General features: G+C 38.9%; 1 protein-coding gene across 2 annotated transcripts in view; it reads left to right on the forward strand.

Annotated features, from left to right (window-relative positions):
* The window catches only part of LOC138175891 (gamma-secretase-activating protein-like), a 117,203-nt gene that overhangs the window by 57,623 nt on the left and 40,402 nt on the right, over positions 1–19,178 (forward strand). For both annotated transcript variants that reach the window (XM_069106539.1, XM_069106540.1), the window contains 6 exons: positions 2,007–2,084; positions 6,248–6,340; positions 6,434–6,651; positions 7,501–7,570; positions 8,172–8,254; positions 13,119–13,172. In XM_069106539.1, coding sequence (XP_068962640.1) covers positions 2,007–2,084; positions 6,248–6,340; positions 6,434–6,651; positions 7,501–7,570; positions 8,172–8,254; positions 13,119–13,172 — 596 coding nt within the window. The remainder of the gene's footprint in view (positions 1–2,006; positions 2,085–6,247; positions 6,341–6,433; positions 6,652–7,500; positions 7,571–8,171; positions 8,255–13,118; positions 13,173–19,178) is intronic.

The following is a 19,178-nucleotide window of genomic DNA, read 5'->3' on the forward strand; positions in this document are numbered from 1 at the left end:
TGTAAATGGCATGCCATATTCTAGCATTTTTTTGTTTTTTTGTTTGTTTTTAAAAATCAATTTCTTTATTTGTACATCAAAATATGACTCCATCACATAGTTTATTAAGTCATCAGTGAACTATCAATATATCTTATGCTGATTTCCACCTATTATGCAATACATTGTCTGAATATTTCAAAATAAGACAAATTTCTCCCTGTTTCCAAAGTAAGGTAAAACATAATCATAATTTAAAAAGGATCTTACACTGGGGTCAGGGACTGGCTTACCTTCTGAAGGATATCTCCAAGCAAATGTCATGGTGATGGTTATGCATATTCTGGAGTTTCTGCAGCCTCATCCGATATTGGGTCAATAGTTAAAGTATTTTTTTTTTCTTGGAGGAGAGGCCAATGGAAAATATAGGCCAGAGAGGCTCTAAAAAGGAGCTGGTGAATGTATAAATGTGGCATTTGCTGTCTACATCATAAAACACTATGTCTCCTGTCTCATCATCCAAAAAGATCCCTACTTTGTGGAGCTTCCTTGTTAAGGGAATGCTCACCCTAGGCATGGTGCAGACAACACTTCTTTTTTCTTAGGCTCAAAAGCCAATAACCATTAGAAGAAGATGGTGAGACCTCTCCAGTTCTTTGTTTACAGAGTTCTTACAAAGACCAACATCCCAAGCAGAACCATTTCCCACTGTCATCTCCCAATAATGTCTCCCAGATGTGAAACTCTGAGCTGCTAGAACAGCACCACATAGATCAGGTCTCTCCACAGTAGGCTGCAACTTGTCCCATGCATCTCTTCCTCTCATTGTTTTCATATTTTTGGATAAGATGATTCCAGAATAGGCCGTTTCTGAATCCAGGCTGATTTCTCACGGAATTTTCTCTTGATCACATCTCTCATTTTTCAGTTCCTCATCATGTGAGGGGTGAGCAGTCTGAAGGATTGTACTACTGTCTCCAGTTGTTGAGTAGGCTGGAGAATCTTCAAACACTTCTTCTTGCACTTAGGACATCGAAATTTGGACTTTGAAGTCTTTATAATAAATTCATGGATACATCTTGCACAGAAATCATGACCACATTCTATAGATGTTGCACATGTTAACATATTTAGGCATATGGGGCACTTCAGTTCTTCCCAAAGGTTTGAAATGAGATATGAGGCCATAATTTCTAGTATTCCCGGTTTGGACCTTCCCCAGTTCTTAGCTCCAGGTCAGTTTGATATTCTAGCATTTTCTCAGACAAGAAGTAAGACCCTTGGAGGAAGAAGAGAGTAGTTTTTATTTATTTAATTTTATTTTTTTGCTTTTTGGAGAGGGGGAAGGCAGGGCAATTGGGATTAAGTGACTTGCCCAAGGTCACATGGCTAGTAAGTGTTAAGTGTCTGAGGCCAGATTTGAACTCAGGTCCTCCTGACTCCAGGGCTGGTGCTCTATTTATTGCACTATCTACCTGCCCCCAAGAGAGTAGTTTTATAGGGTTTTGTTGACCAAGGATCAGCTATAGATGGTAGTGAGCAATGGAGTATATGTACATGTCCTTCAGCTCAAAGATATGATCTAACAAGAAAATAATTCTTTTTGCAAAACCTTGATAAAACTAACTTCCTTTTTAAAAAAATTTTCTCGGAAAATGCAGGATTTATGGTTGTCATAGGTATATGTGATCTAGTTACTTTTATTCCCTGGGTCTTCCTTCTGATCCCTCCCAAATTTACTCCCTATGGCCTACAATAATGATGCTAAGTAACAGATAAGAGTTGTGAGAACCCCATAACTGTTTCCTTGCGGATATACTCAGAAGATAAGCTGAATGTATTGTTGGGTTTTAGAGGATGACATGGGACTATAAATCTAAAATGCCCTTGTTCCACCCAGTATTATATTTTACAAAATTCTTAGTTTTTTATGCAGCAGTATCTTTCTTATGTAGAATTTTTAATGACTATTTATATTGTCATCTATTTTGGATTGCATAAGTAGGTGTCACATTTTATTTCCTCAGGGTATAGCAAGACCTTCACTACTGATCTTGGGATCCTGGAGAACCAATCAATGAAGAATATTACTTTTCTTAATCTAGGTAGGAGATTGAATTGCACCTTTCTTGGCATTTCCCCTTCTCCTGTGAAGTAGATGTTATTCTCTAGTCTTCCAGAGAACATTTTTTTCTAAATTCTGTAATTACACTGCCACTTTGGGACTGCTATTATTGCTACTGTAATCATTGACTTATGAAGCCTCAGCCAAATCCCTGAAGGAGGTTAACCAAGTGGGAACATTTTGGGAGAAAGTCATTCTCCTTTTTATTTAAAAACTGGGTCATTTGGCCTCTTGTGATTTTAGGGTAATAGTCATGAAAGGGCCATGCTGTGAATGTTTCTGATTTCTCAAGGGTAATGTAAAAATGTTACCAACAAATAAGGTGTTCTCCTGCAACCTATAGGAAATAAGTGGACCATGAGAGACTTATAGAAAATTTGGAGGCACCTTGGGGCTTCTCATCATATAAATTTTGGAAGAGATATTTTTGGTAGTAGGTTGAGTGTTTTTTATAAGTGTAGGAATCGAATAACAATTAGATGCTAGGAATTGTGGGGAGGGAGAGGATGATGTATTGCTTGAACTGGGAGTTCTGAAATACCCAAAGCTGATCATCTGTCCACACAAGTATAACACCAGTAAGGTCAGTCCCCAGGAGCAGAGTCATTAGGCTACATAAAGAGTAACAAATCAGCTTAGGTTGACTATGGAGCCAGTCAAAGCTTCCATGCTGATCACCTGTGGGATAAAGCCAGTGAGTAAGCTGCTCTTGGGTAAGTCAAGAAGTGTGTGTGAGTGTGTGTGTATGTCTGTGTGTGTGTCTGTCTGACACACACACACACAGAAAAAGAGAGAGAGATAAAGAGAGTCAGAGACAAAGATACACTGGACTTGTTATTTCATTGATAAAAGGAACTCCCAGATGAGAACACTTCCTCAACCAGCGCCGATTGGCGTCTTCTCTGCATATTACAGTCTCAGAGAGTTGCCTAGAACACTTAAGAATTACGTAACTTGTCCAGGGTAGAAGTGTCTGAAGGGAAAAATAAAGGCAGAGGTATCTAACATCTAGCTCTTTCCCATTCTTTTCCATTCCCTTAAAGAGGTAAAACAGTCCGATTTATGAATGAAAGTTACTTCTTGTAGTAGTAACTGTGTATAAAATTAACATGTCACATATTAATTTATCACATTTGGGATATAGCAATTATTTAAAAACTGTGATTTCAGTTATGGTGCACTTGATAGGTATTGCATGATGTTTTTTTCTCAATTTTCCTTCATATGAAAAACTGATGTCTTCATTTTCACATCACCCCGTATATCATTTACCACCTGACCCCACTCTTGTGCATTCCCTTATAACAAAGATAGTCAAGCACAAAACAGTCCAATTCAGCAAATGTGTCTGTCCTCCATCTGCCATATCTGGCTTGTGTAGCGAGTCAGTCATCTGGTTTCAGTATTATTAATTGCATTAATTTTGAGTTCATTTGCCTTTTTTGTTGCTTTTATGTCATTATAACTTACCTATCTCTCTAGTTCTGCTTATTTTCCTTTGTCTTTGTTCATACAAGTCATCCCATGTTTCTCTTTTCATTTTTGTTATTTTTTTACAGTGCCATAATATTCCATTATATTCATATAACATAATTTGTTTATTCATCCCTTAAGTAATGGGCACCCACGTTGCTTCCAGTTTTTACTACCATAAAAAAATGTGCCTACAAATATTTTAGTACATGTGAACCCTATCTTTTTTCCCTTTGCCTTTTTTGGAGTTTATAACCATTTGCAAGATTGTTAGTCAACAAGAATTTATTGGTTGCTGTTCATCCTTCTTTCTTGAAGAGGACCTATGACATGGTGAGGGTGATGTTAACACTTGCATGTGAATTGGATTTTAAGGAAGGTAGAGCTGCACAAAGTTGTCAGTCACCCTCTCTTCTCCAGAGTCATAACCTCTTACTATGGACTATGTGCTGGACATAAAGAGAAAAGCAAAACTAGTCCCTGCCTTCAAGGAGCTCACATTCTAATTGGGGAACACAACATAGAAATGACTAGGAACAGTCAATATATATACAGAGTAATTGGAAGGTCCTAACAGCTGGCAGAGGTGCACCAGGAAAGGTCTTCAGAAGGAGGGTTTTGAGCTGAATCTTGAAGTAAGCCTGGGAAACTAAGAGACAGAGAGAAGGGGGAGTATTCCAATTCACAGCTTTACCAACAGTGTATAGTATGTTCCTATCTTCCAATTTGCTGTGTGTGAGGTGAAGTCTCCAAATTGTTTATTTTGGGTTTTGTTTTATTTTTTTATTTTTGCTTTTTGGAAGGGGGAAGGTAGGGCAATCGGGGTTAAGTGACTTGCCCAAGGTCACATGGCTAGTAAGTGTTAAGTGTCTGAGGTCAGATTTGAACTCAGGTTCTCCTGACTCCAGGGACAGTGCTCTATTCACTGCGCCACCTAGCCACCCCATTTTATTTTTCTTACTACTTATTTGGAGAAATCTCTCATATTTGGTAATAGAGTTCACTTCTTTTGAGAAGTGTTCAAGTTCTTTGACTACTTATACATTGAGGAGGGGAAGGGATCCTTATCTTATATGTATTTGCTAAATATCTGTAAATCTTGAATATTAAATTCCCATTGGAGATATTTATTGAAAAATATTTTTCCCCAATCAAAACTGATTGCTTGGGGCGGCCCTGGAGTCAGAAGGACCTGAGTTCAAATTCGACCTCAGACATTTAACACTTAACCCCAATTGCCCTGCCTTCCCTCCTGCAAAAAAAAAAAAAATCGATTGCTTTCCTTTATATTCTATATGTACTTAACTTGAACAAAACTTTCTAATATCATATAATCAAAATTAATTTATCTTTTGTGTTTGCTTCTATACTTTGTCTGGTTAAGAACTCTTTTCCTAGACATAATGGTGAAAGTTATCCCATCTAATTCACTTTTGGTTTGCTGGGGAGTTTTTTGGGCTTTAATATTAAGGTCATATATCCATTTTGAGTTTCTTGTAGTGTGTGGTATAAGATGTTAAGAGGCAGCATGATATAGGGGAAAGACAGCTGATTTTGGAGTTCAAATTTCACACTCTGTTGTTTACTGTTTGTGTGACCTGGGCAAGTAACCCTAACCTCCTTGGACCTCAGTTTCCTTATATCTAAAGTGAGGGGGTTAAACTAAATAGTGTCTGAGGTCTCTTTTAGCTTCAGATCTATGATACTTTGTTGGACTGAATCTAATTTCTGCTAAATTGCTTTCCAGCTTTCCCAGAAAAATCTTATAAAATAAGAGCTTCTTTCCAAAATAATTTTAAATTTTGGACTTTATCAAGCACTAGGTGGATTCACTTGTATCTGATTTTGCCTTATCTACTTACTGATCTATTTCTGTGTGTGTGTGTGTGTGTGTGTGTGTGTCTTAAATCAGTACCAGGTAGTTTTGATGAATGATGCTTTTTAAAATATTTTGATGTCTAGAAGTCCTTATTTCTATTTTTTATTCTATCCCTTGAGATCCTAGATATTTTATTATTCCAAATTAATTTTATTTTTGTTTGGTTCCACAATCCTTGTTTTACAGCTGAGGAAACTGAGGCAGGAAACTAGGTGTTGGCAATCATAGTTATATTTTTAGCCACTGAGAAGATTCAACTGAGTTTTCCAGAAGAAACAGCAGCAACAACAAACACAACAGAAAAAAGAACCTAAGAGAGATGCTAATTTGGAAGAAATTGTTATCGGACATACCCAGGAGTGCTGTGTCTGAGTCAGGAGGGACCTGACTCAAGGACATCTGGTGTTCACTAGTTGTAAGGCCATTGACTTAACTGTCAAAAAGGCACTTATATAACGACCTTTGATTTCCTCATCTGTAAAATGGAGCTCATGATACTTGTGTAGTAGCTACCTTATAGTTTCAAATGAGATTATTTTTGTAAAGAGCTTTGTAAACTCCAAAGCACTGTATAATTATCCCTCTTTCTTATTGTTGCTTTTATCTTTATCAAGTGGTTGGCTCTAAATTGATAAGATGGGCTGAAAGAGAGGTCTGTGGTTTTGTGATAATGATTAAAAAAATAATGATCTGTCTACTGGGGTTAATGCCAGGTTCCTGAATTGATTTTCATCAGAAAAGCCCTGAATTCTGGTTGCCCAAAACAAAGAGAGTGTCTTTCTTTTCCACAGACTATTATTTGGCTGTTTACCTGCCTGGCCATTTCCTTCACCTTCTTAACACACAGCATCCTGATTTGATGTGCCATAGTCTGTTTCTCACAGGTAGAGTGGCAATTTTTTAAAATGTTCAGCAAAGTGGTGGTGGTGGTAGTTTCCTGCCTTTGTTGATTCTATTTTCCCTGCCTTCCTCTGTAGGAGAGAAAGAAAAGATGGATTTGCTTCCTGATGGCCCATTACAGTCACTCTCAGGGGCCTTGGCTTGGGACTGGTGCTCTGGAAAGCTCTTCAGAGTGAGCTTTAACCAATCATCTTTATTACATTTCCTATGGAGCAGCCCACTGGACTATGAGAGGGTGGCTGTGTTGCACTGTGCACTTGCACGGGGCAGGAATCCAAGAGTCCTAGAAGTCCAGGTTAGAATGTAGCTCATACTTTAAAACCTAGACGTGGACTAGCAAACAAACCCCTGTGAATCTTCTCAGGAGTTGAAAATATACTTGCTGTTCTTATTTGCCAGATGCTACTTGTATTTCACCGCCTCTTCTCCTTACCATAGTCCATTGCTCTGTTCTCAGACTCCCCAATTATAACACCTCCATTCAACTCCACTGAACGACAGAACCATGAAGATGTGCCTACAATCTAGATTTCCCTTTTCCTTAATTAAATAGCGATATGCCTGTCACTTATCTGACACGCACACACTAGATGTTCCATAAAATGACGAGGTTCTCAAATATCGGTGTCAACAAATTGATTATGACATGAATGGGGCTGAGTATTTGCTCCATGTAAGAAATATACTAGAGTAATAGACGTATATTATAGATCATATAAATGTAACAAACGTAATATATAAATCAACAAATGTAACAATAAATGTAACAAGACCCATCACAACATGGAATTTAGTTTAAGGCAAGTCTCTCTTGGTACTCATGTAAGGGGATTTATTAGATAGATATGTCAGAAGTCCCTCGTTTTCCTGGTAGATTATAAACTTTTTGAGAGCAGGGATTACTTTTGTCTCTGTCATGGTGTCCTGGAAATGCCTAATAGGATAAATACTTGTAGGATGAATGAATGAGTTATAACACATTTTTACCTCTAACAGAATCTTGCATTATGAGCCTTTGAAGATGGCAAAGAAATGTGTTTATTTTTTAAAAATTCTAAATGGAAATATGACTTAAAATCATACATATAACAAGTTGCCTTGCCTTTAAAAATACCAAAAGTTTTAACTTCTTCATTTTTTAAAGATCATTCGATGGATTTTTGAGAACATGTGGACCTGTCATGCATTTGACCCTATTCAGGAATTTTTAATTGGTAAGTGTGGCTGATACTGCAGTTTAAATATTTGATCCTTTTGCTTTCAAGGACACAGTAAATTGATGATGTCTCAGTCTGTTTTATTAATGCTTAGGAGTGTTTTCACTTTGGCTGTTGTAGTCAGTGGCTAATTAAATTTCATTCTCCTGTGACTAGGTGGGAATCAATAGCTATTCAGAGATCGATGAGACGTGATCCCAGTCCCAAAGCTTGTGTCAATGACTTTTTATAAGGTGTAATCCTCTTAGAATAGCCATGAGTTGTTTTCATAAAGATAACAAAATTCCTCTGTTATTTTGTTTCATGGGAGCATCAAGTAATTTGCAAACATATATATATATATTATATTCATTTTAAAATTTATTTTCAATTTACAAAACAAGGATTAAAGATATGTTTATCATATATTTATATTGATAGTTTATATTTAAAAACTGACCTAAAAGATCACAGTTTTCAAAATATAATAAGTAGCTAAAATCAACATGCTGGACAGTTTTTAGAGGTGGGGGAAGAAGCCATGGAAAATATGTCTTTCTGATGATTTGCAACTTCCTCTGTGCTGTTATTATTAAACACTCTCTTTTTATCCATCCAGCCTCCTTATTCTGGAAATTCTGTCTAGATATAAGTAACATGGATAAACTTCTTCCACATTCCTCATTACGTTCCTGGAATACAGTAAGTCAGTACAGTTTCTGATGGCTGTGATATTAAGATGTTTTTATAAAACACTTAGTGTTAGAGCAATGGGACTTGAGTTTATTGTAGTTGTTGAAGACTCATAGCAATGGCAGCTCTCCCTTCTAGCACTCTGCCATCCACTAACTGTGCCAGTGACATTATTGTTTTGTGTGTTCTTTTGTCCCATGAGGCAATCCTGAAGTCTAACAAAGACTTAATATGTAGATCCATTCCCAAAGTTCCCAAAGCTTCAGTTTGATAAGGCCCAAATGAATAAAGCTCAGTCTTATAAAACTGCATCCATTGGTGGAGTGTTGAGATGTGGGACAAGGTAACTTACATAAAGCAAATGCAATCCAACCAAACATTTTCCTCCTGCCTGTCGTCAGGACCCTCTTCCTAACAGGAAGTCTAAATGAAAGCCTGTCCCCTTCTTCTTGGGGCACAGTGTGACACACTGGCAATTGGTGGGAATAGGGAAGTAAAAACAATGTGTCTGAAAACTGCCCTGCCTCTTCTATTGAATTTAAATGTCAAGACTGAACCATTAGTTTTTGAGGCAAAGGTTGATGCAAGGAAGGTGAAACCCATTTGAGGCAACCAAAGTGTTGAGAATACTGTAATGACTTTAATGATAACCCTTCATGTTTGTCATTCTTAAAATTAGTACCAGAAGGGACTTCAAAGTTCATCTAATCCAACACTCATTTTACAAAAGAGGAAACTGAGGCACAGGGAGGTTATGGATCACCCAGGGTCACACTGGTAGTGACAGAAATGGATTCTGAACCTAGGCACTCTGAATCCAAATGCAGCACTGTTTCCATACCAGGTAGCAATTCCATTCAACATTTATTATGTTGGGTGGGCGGAGGTAAAGAGATTAGATAGAGCACATTATCTTGAAGGTTTACAAAGTTCTATTCACCTTCAAACAACCCTGTGAAATATGCAATACAAATCTTTCCATTTTTACAGATGTAGAATCTAAGGCTTATAGAGCTTAATGACTAGCTCATGGTCAGAGACCTAGTAAATGTCATAGCCAAGATTCAAACCTATGTTCCATGATTCTAAGCCTAGTGGTCTTTCTCCTACATTAGAATGTCTGCAATGAGAAGAACAGTTAAAAACTGTATAACCCTTTAAAAGGGGCTTTGTGTCCATTGTCTCATTTAAACATTTTCTTCCATTTCACAGTTGACGAAACCGATTAGTAAAACGAGACACTGGTCATGTTCTCATGAAGTTTACGATCTAGTAGGGTGATATGACATATTCACAGATAACTTTAATACAAAAATGTGTAATTGAACAAGACCTGCAAATAAGGTGTTGTTATTTAAGGTCTGATGGAGGAAAGAGATTCCTGAGGGAATCAAAGAAAGCTTCATGTAGAGAGTAGATTGAAAGCATGTGTAGGATTTTTTTTTAACAAAAAGAATTGAAATAACAATTTAAATGCTAAAAACACCATTAAGAGACTTTAGAAATCTGAACAATCCAATAATAAATAAAACATGAGCCAAGAGAGCTGAAGATAAAACACATCACCTACCTCCTGTTAGAAGTAATGGTCTTAAAAAAATCTTAGAAATAGTGTGTTAGATGTTCTTTGGGGTGGTTAGGTGGCACAGTGAATAGAGCACTGGTCCTGGAGTCAGGAGGACCTGAGTTCAAATCTGACCTCAGGCACTTAACACAAAAACTAGCCGTGGGACCTTGGGCAAGTCACTTAACCCAACTGCCCTCCAAAAAAGCAAAAAAAAATTTTTTTTAATTAAAAAAAAAAAGAAGTAATGGTCTTAAGATCCATCATGTGATATACATTTTGGACATGTCCAATGTAGGGATTTGTTTGCTGGAGTGTACATGTATAGTATTTCAACAAGAAGGGAGGGCACAAAAGGAAAAATGTGAGCAAAGATGGAAAATCATGGAACATGAATGGGAGACAGTGAATAGTTTAGTTTGTCTGGGATAGAAAATGTTTGGAAGGAATTGTAAGAGAAAATTCCCATAAAACATAGATATTGGGGCAACTAGGTGGCACAGTGTATAGAGTGCCAGGCCTGGAGTCAGGAGGACCTGAGTTCAAATCCAGCCTCAGACAACATACTAGCTGTGTGTCCTTGGGCAAGTCACTTAACCCTGATTGCCTCAAAAACACCCAGACATCTTGAGAGCAGGGACTGGTTTTCATTTTTTATTTGTATCCTCAGGGTTACACACATAGTAGGTTCTTAAGAATAGTTCATAGAATCATAGACTTAGATCTGCAAGCAGCTATAGAGGCCGTCTATTCCAATGCCCTCATTATATGTGAGGAACTGAGGCACAGAGAAATTAAATGACTTGGTCAGACATTAAATGTCTGAGGCTGGATTTCAACCCAGATCTTCCTGATCACAAATCCCAGCACTATTCATTACTCCGCACTATTTCTAAATGAATTAGACTTGTTGGCTGACTTGGTGCCCACTTTGGGAAAAGCCTCAAATGCCAGGTTAAGTAGCTTAAAGGGGATTCATGAGGCAAGAAGGAGTCAGTCTGAGAAGAGAAGATTTAGTCTATGAAGATAGGCCCTGAAAAATAAATACTAGCTATGTTTGAAGCAAAATGGAAAATAAGTTAATCTCTAAACTATTCAAACTTTTGTGGAGGCCTAATGTTTACACATTTCTAAAAGCCCTCCTTCCCACTTCAGACTGTATTTAAACAGTTGCCAACCTCTCAATCTATGTGGTGCAATTTTTTCACCTAACACTGTGTCCTTCCATCCCTTTTATTTAACTGCAATCTCAAAATGAATGTGGAATCTATAGCAATACAACAGGGAGTTTACAGGTTAAACCACATTGAAGCCAGGAGATGTATGATCTCTGCCCTTCTCCAACCACCCCATTTTATTCCCTCTATGTTGTTGTTAGTTAGAACTGATTTTTAAAAAATGTACATTATTATCAGTGACAGGGATGCAGAGAAACAGAGAGAGGGTAACTTAGCCACATAATTTCACATACAGATGTTTTAGCTGGATGTCATCTGAGTGCATTGACTCAGGAAAAAGAGTCTTTAACTTGGGTGAATAAAGAAAGATGGTGGTATGTAATTAAGGTCTCTCTTAATCAGGGTCTAGGTCCCTTGCTCTTGGGAAAAATGAGAAGTCATATTATAATAGACATTTTAAAAATGTGACCAGTATTTGCATATGCTAAGAAATTTTCTTAGAAAACTACTTATAACCACTTTCCAGTTTAAGGGCTAAGTAATTCTTTAAATGGATTGTCTTTAGCAATTATAATCATTGGTTAACCTCTTATTTCCTCCATTTGTAATTGTGCATATTACTGGCTACGCATTTGGTAAATGTGCAATAAATAAAGATTTGTTGGTTTATGGCCACAGCAGAAGTAATAGGCTCACCTTCCTTCTATGTGGCAACGTAAGAAAGAATACTATAATACTGTATTTGTAAGGACACCAAAGAAGAAAGGTAATGCTACAGTTTGGTGGCATAGAAGATAGAGTGTTGGACCTGAATCCAAGAAGACCTGAGTTCAAATGTGACCTCAGATGCTTACTAGCTGTGTGATCCTGGGCAAGTCACTTAACCTCTCTTTACTTCAGTTTCCTCATCTATAAAATGGGAATAATCAAAGCACCTACCTCCCAGGGTTGTTGTGAGACGACACACAGTGAGATAATATTTATAAAATGCTTTGCAAACCTTTAAGTGCTACATAAATGATAATTACCACCATTATTATATTTTCTAGCAGTCTTAGAGACAATAAGATTCACTATCCTCAGGTTTTGGTTTTGGTTTAGTCGGTTCAGTCGTGTCTGACTCTTTATGACCCCATTTGAGGTATTCTTGACAAAGATACTAGAGTTGTTTGCCATTTCCTTCTCCAGCTCATTTTACAAATGAGGAAACCGAGGCAAACAGGGTTAAGTGACTTGCCCAGGGTCACATAGCTAGTAAGTGTCTGAGGCTGGATTTGAACACAGCAGCCTCCTTATATATAAGTTTTATAAGTGTTTGCTGCTACTGCTGCTGCTACTACTACTACTATTACTGCTACAATTACCACTGCTACTACCATTACTACCACTACTACTACCACTACCACCACTGCTACTACTACTACTATTACTACTACCACTACTATCATCACTACCACCACCACCACCACCACCACCACCACCACCACTACTACTACCACTACTACTACTACTGCTACTACTTTTCTATTACTTTCCAGCTCTAAATATTTTCCATTGAAGATTACCCAGTAAGTGATGTTCCTTAGAACACAGGCATGGGACAATGTTAATGAATATAAGATAATATAAACAGGAACAGAGACGAAATAATGATAATCTTAGATTAGAAAATGCTTTCTCTTTATCTTATGGCTAGGTTTCCTGTTCACATACTTCCTAAACCATTTGATAAAGAGAATGTAACCCACCTTATTCACTTGCAAAATTGACAAACTAAAAAGAATTGTGCATGGTACCATGTTAAAAAACAGACTTTTCAATTTTTTTATTATATATATATACATACATATACATATGTAAGTATGTAAATAAGTATTTAAAGCAATTTATATTCTATCAATTATTTTAATCCAGATTTGGGAGAACATTTCCTTGTCTGACCTCAAAGATAAAACTATTTTCAGCTTTTTCTGGGTAGAAATTAGAAAATCATGACGTTTGGCCTTGAACTCTGCTCCAAGCAAATGGTGCAGTCTCTCATCTATGTCAAAATATGAAACACACTTCCTGACACCTTCAATTTGTGGTGAGTTGGTGTTAATGGGAATTTAACAATTTTCTCTGACTATAGGAAATTCCAGGAGTAACCTTGGTGACAGAAGATATCTTGTTACCCCTAATGAAGGTAAGGCTCTGTTAGAGATCTGAAATGCAAAGTGAGTGACCTTGTCTCTTTCCAAGGTTGATAGTTAAAGGTTATAACAAGCCTAACAGGTAGGGTAGAGGATGGAACATGGGAGAACCTAATGCCCAGTTTGAACTGACCCATACCTACTCTGTACAGCACCATGACCTTATTTTTTTAGGATATAAATAGCAATATCTTTTCCCACAATTACACGGAAAAATAATCTTTTAGTTTTTGTCTTTTTTAAAGGGGAGAAGGCAGGACAATAGGGATTCAGTGACTTCCCCAAGGTCACACAGCTAGTAAGTGTTAAGTATCTCAGGCTGGATTTGAACTCAGGTCCTCCTGACTCCAGGGCCAGTGCTCTATTCACTGCACCACCTAGCTGCCCCTAAAAACAACCTTTAACATTGATTTTTTTCTAAAATTTTGAGTTCCAAATTCTATCCCTCCCTCCTTCTTTTGCTTCCTCCCTAAGACAGTAAGCAATCTGGTATAGATTATACAAGCACCATAACTTTTTGTTTTTTTTGCTTTTTGGCAAGGGTAAGGCAGGGTAATTGGGGTTAAGTGACTTGCCCAATGTCACACGGCTAGTTTTTGTGTTAAGTGTCTGAGGTCGGATTTGAACTCAGTTCCTCCTGACTCCAGGGCCAGTGCTCTACTCATTGCGCCACCTAGCCGCCCCAAGCACCATAACCTTTTAAAAGTTACTGTGTTAAGGAGAGTTTCCTAAAGACAGAAGAGAATATCCAGCTTAATCCAAACCATCAATAGCACTTATATGGTACTTACCGTGTTTCCCCGATAATAAGACCTATCCCGAAAATAAGCCCTCCCCTTACTGTGTAAGATTCCTCTAAAATAAGCCCCCCCGAAAATAAGCCCTATTGAGATTGCTACTGTAGTGAAGGTGATCCCCTGCGCTACATGCTACATTACGGTACCCTCTGTATGCACCGTTCCCCCCCACTGAAACGCACGCCGCGCTCCGAGCTGCATCCAATCAGAGCTGCAGCAGTGAGCGCGCCATCCTGTTCTTCCCCAGTGATTTGCTTATTGAATAAAGGTACATTTTTTTGTTCACATTTACCTGTTTATTAAAATTGCTGTCAACGTTCATTAAAATAAGCCCTCCCCTGAAAATAAGCCCTCTGGTGTTTTTCTGTCCAAAAAATATAATAAGACAGTGTCTTATTATCAGGGAAACATGGTACCTGCGTGCCAGGCACTGTGCTAAACACATTACAATTATTGTTCCATTTGATCCTCACAATAAGCCCTAGGAGGCTGGTGTTATTATTAGCCCCATTTTACAGATGAGAAAACTGAGGTTTAGTGACTTGCATAGAATCTCACAGCTAGTAAGTGTCTGAGGTCAAATCTGAACTCAGGTCTTCCTGACATCAGGCCTGGTGCTGTATCCCTATGCTACTTAATTGCTTCTCCCATTTTTGTGACCTTCTAGACCTTGCCAAAATAGTATGTATGCGAGCTTAACTTATGGGGACTCTTAGCTTAACTCTCCTGACCATTTGCCTCTTTTCCCACATTCAGCTGCTCCTTTTTCCTATCTTTATGTCCAATCAGATCATGGAAACCACTAAAGGAAGACTTTGATGCTCCTATAGCATTAAGCCTGGTGTTGATTCCATGCCTGTTTCTCCTCTCTCTGCCCCCTTCCATGCCACTTTCTATGAGCCCATCTTAGCCACCTTACAGCTGAGGGCAGACACTGCAGCCAGACCCCCCCAACTCCCCTCCCATCACCAGAGCAGCCTGTCAGTGCTTTCAGCAATTGTGAATCTTGGCTTGAGATCTGGACCCAGTCATCTCTCACACCTCTTCCTGTCCATGAACTGCATCTATTCATGTCTCTGGAATCCAGTGGTTTCAGAAGGATTGTCAAGCACAATAGATAGAAGGAGGGAGTAGAGCAGGATATGTATGTAATTAAAAACTAGGGAGTATTGGAGCAGAGTTTCCTTGAAGATCCTTTGTTGTTTTTGGCAGTGCCTCCTGTTAATTATAGGCTGGTGTGTACTGGGAAATCTCAATTTCTGGCAGTAAGCAGCGCATGTCAGCTAACTGTGCTTTCTTCCGTTATTGACTTTTGATTCTTTTGGACACACTAATATTAGACCAGGACCTAGACAGCTGGCGGGAAAGCTGGGAAGTGTTTGAGGTCACTGTGATGCAGTGGGGTAGGAAAATAGCAGCTGGGGGAAGGGTTTGGTGGTTATGATTTTTGGTTCCCAAGAGGGGAATTTAAGCATAGACAGAAAAGCTATGTTGCTGGGCTGAAGTGTGGATAACTGATGCCCTACTATGCAGTGGGCTGGGCTGGGGAAGGGCAGAGAGAGAGGAGGAGGAATAAAAATTTGGTTGACAGTTTCCCACCCATCAATATATTCTGTAACAAATGACATTAGTCCTGCCCTGAGGGAAAAAGTGAATTATTTTTACCTTGTCTGTTATGTTCCCTTGCCATTCCCTGCTTTTCCTTCCAGTTTCCCCACCTATTTTTTCTTTTTCTCCCTTTCTTCCTTTTCATTCATTCTCAAAAACAAAGGTTTTAAATAATACAGCTTCAAATATTTTTATTAGTTATTGTTTCCCAAATGTTTTTATTCCTAAGGGAGACATGCTGCTAGCCATTCTTGTAGCTGGGGTAGATCCTAAGAGATATGCCCTCCCTTTCATCTACTCTTCCCATTTTAACACAGAGTCAGGAACAGGGTAGAAATTGGTACAGAGACTGGCCCCAGTGTCAGGACTGCTTAGAGAGGTTGTAAACTGAACACCTCTTTTAAAGTTGTCTGTCATTCAGTGTTTGATACTTAAGGTACCAAGATATGGAGACATTCACTTCTGTTGTCCCCACCTATTTCCCCTATGCTGGGTCCTGGCATTACTTTTCCTTAATATAGCTATAAGATGAGAAGGTTGCACTTGAATGAACCTGAGGCTCCTTTTAGCTTTAAATCTGTAAATAGTGTAGTTGCATCTCATTCTGAGTGGTTTTTTTCTTTACTTATAATTTGAAATGAATAAAGATCAAATAAAATGAGCATATATATATATATATATATATATATATATATAATAGAACATAAAGATTGTACATGAACCTTCAGATCTCTATTATGCATAGGTTGCCTTTCTTTCTTTCCCTGCTTTGAGGTTTTGCTTTGGGGCTCACTTTGGGAAGATTGTGTGATTTGACCAGATGAGACTCTGGGCAGCCATTGAGCCCCCTGGCTTTGAAAACCCAGATGTTGGTGCTTCCCTCTCTGGTAACTGACTAGGTATGGATGTAATGGTCAGATAGCTGAAAGCCCTGTCTGCTGGTCTGTTTCTCTGTCTGTATTTTTTGTCTGCTTGTAACTTCTTTTTGTATTCTCTGAAGTTCGCGGTCCTGACTTTTCCCCCTGAACTAGGTAAATGATATATGATTGATTAAAGTAAGGTTGTTAGCCCATTTTGAGTTGCTTTCCTTTAGAAAAGCAGATCTAAAAACCTGTGCTAGCAGCCGTCCTGGGTATGCTAGGGTGCTTGCCGCTACACCAGCCCATTGGAGTTAAGCTCCCTGAAGCAGAGTTTGAATGTTTAGCAGTTTAGTTCAAGAAAGGACCTCAGTTTCTGGTACCTTATCCCACCAGGTGATCTTCAGAATCTTCCTAAGACAATTCAAATGAAAGTGATTCAGTTTCCTGGCATGACGCTGGTGTACTGTCCAGGTATCACAGGCACACAATAATGAGGTCAGCACCATGGCTCTGTAGACCTTCAGGCTGATAGTCAGTCTAATACTTCTCTCCCATACTTCAAGGGGCAGGGAAGATCTTCAAATTCCCATTACCATTAGAGCAGGCCACATTGTTTGAAAGCAAAATGTACACTTGCCAAAAAGATTATTTTATGGAGAACTCACACAGAACAAGCATTCACATGGTGGTCAGAAGAAGCCATATGAGGACACTTTTTTTTTTTTGGCTTTTTGAAGGGGGGAAAGCAGGGCAATGACTTGCCCAAGGTCACACGGCTAGTAAGTGTTAAGTGTCTGACGCTGGATTTGAACTCAGGTTCTCCTGACTCCAGGGCTGGTGCTTTATTCACTGCACCACCTAGCCACCCCATACAAGGATACTTTCAAGGTCTCTCTTAAGAACTTTGGAATTGATTGTGTGACATGGGAGACACTGGCACAGGACTGCTCAGGATGGTGTGCCCTCATCAGAGAAGGTGCCGTGTTCTATGAGAAAAGCAGAATCGAAGTAGCCCCCCAAAAAACTCGAACTCCACAAATTTAGTGAATCCACCCCCAAATGGTCACGTGGACTGTTTGTGTCTGAGCTGTGGCAGAACGTTCTGAGCTCGCATTGGTCTCATCAGCCACAGTCAGACTCACTGTAACTTGACCCTAGCATAGTGATGTCATTTTGGCCCTCTTCGAGAACGAAGGACAACAACCAATACTGACAGTATTCTCATCACAGATAGGCTGGCAAAGCTTCAAAAAGGGCAGCCTTTTTCTCCCTTCTGTTCCTTGCTTTAGCCATGTCTTAGGAACCCTGCTTGAAGAGGACACTTCCCTTTCTTAGGGAAATAGTCTAAAGATTCCTTGCAGGATGGATTTTCCTCTGCTGATTTTGCAGAGACCTCTACTGGCCTTGTCCTGACATCTCTGTGGCTACTTTTCTGGAAGTTCTTTCTGCATCCCATTTTTACATCTAGGTTGTTAGCTTCAAGTATACCTAATTTACTAGTTTATTGTTAAGCTAGCAAAATTTATGACCCAATGGTCTTGTATTGGATTTCTAACTTTCTCTTTCTAAACACCTTCACTCTTAGCCCATTCATGAAGCTTAGATGATACACACACCTTGGGTCTAATGAGTTACACCTTTATTAGGTCAAGCTGCAAGATCTGTGGACTTTTCAGGTTGACTTTTGATGAGCTATTTCTCAGGTATTTTTCTTTAGGAGCAACTTTCCCATAATCTCACTTTCGCTTTTCAGCAGCAGCTCATTATGTGACTTCATCATAAGAGTGATCCCTCTATAACTACATGTCATGTGTAAATCTTGTGCATGCTTCCTCAGGAATGCTCCATCAGAGTAAAAACACAGAGAGACTGATACTTGAAGAGGCTGAGACTTAAGGCCAAAAGAGAAGGAAGATTGCAGTTCTTTATTTCTTAAGATTTTCTTGCACCATCCATTAAGTCTTGGCTGAAGAAGTAACACGTGCATTTGGCACTTAAAACCAAGAGAGCCAAACACTGCTGCATTATATCTCTGAAAGTACCAAATAATAGCTAGCATTTATGTAGTTCCTCAGTGTTTGCAGAGGGCTTTCCCTGTGATTTCATTTGATCCTCACAACCACACTGAGGTAGGTGCCATTGTTATCCTCATTTTATAGATGAGGAAATTAAGATTGATAGAGATTAAGTGATTTGCCCAGGGGCATACTCACATCCTGATCTGAAGTCCAACATTTTATCTTACTGGGCCACCTAGGTGCTCTAAATCTGCAATAATCAATTGCGAAGTGGGCTTTTTAAAAATAGGGTATAGCGGGACATGCCTGTAATCCTTGCCCCCATGAGAGCACAAGGCTGATGGATCACTTGTGCTTGGGAGTTTTGAGCTACAGAGGGCTTAAAGCTAATTGGGTATCTGCCTTAAGTCTGGTACCAATATGGTGAACTCCTGGAATCAAGTGACTACCAGGACATCTTAAGGAAGGGTGAAAAGGCCTGAAAAAAAGAAACAGGTCAAAGCTTCTGTGCTGATCAGCAATGGGATCTGGCCTGTGAGTGACCAAAAAACATTAGTGTTGGGGAATTTAATTAGTTTTAGCATTCTGAAGCTTCCTGGTGAAACAGGTGTGTTCTTAGAGTGGCTTTTCTGGAATGCTGCAGAGGTGCTCTTTATGTATGAACCATCACCTGTCACCTTGTTCTAGCCACTGCAACCAAGACTGGCACAAAGTGC

Source organism: Petaurus breviceps, unplaced genomic scaffold, assembly GCF_028583685.1.
Source record: "Petaurus breviceps papuanus isolate PSGF00001 unplaced genomic scaffold, PetGlider_PUasm1.0 79, whole genome shotgun sequence".
Lineage (NCBI taxonomy): Eukaryota > Metazoa > Chordata > Mammalia > Diprotodontia > Petauridae > Petaurus > Petaurus breviceps.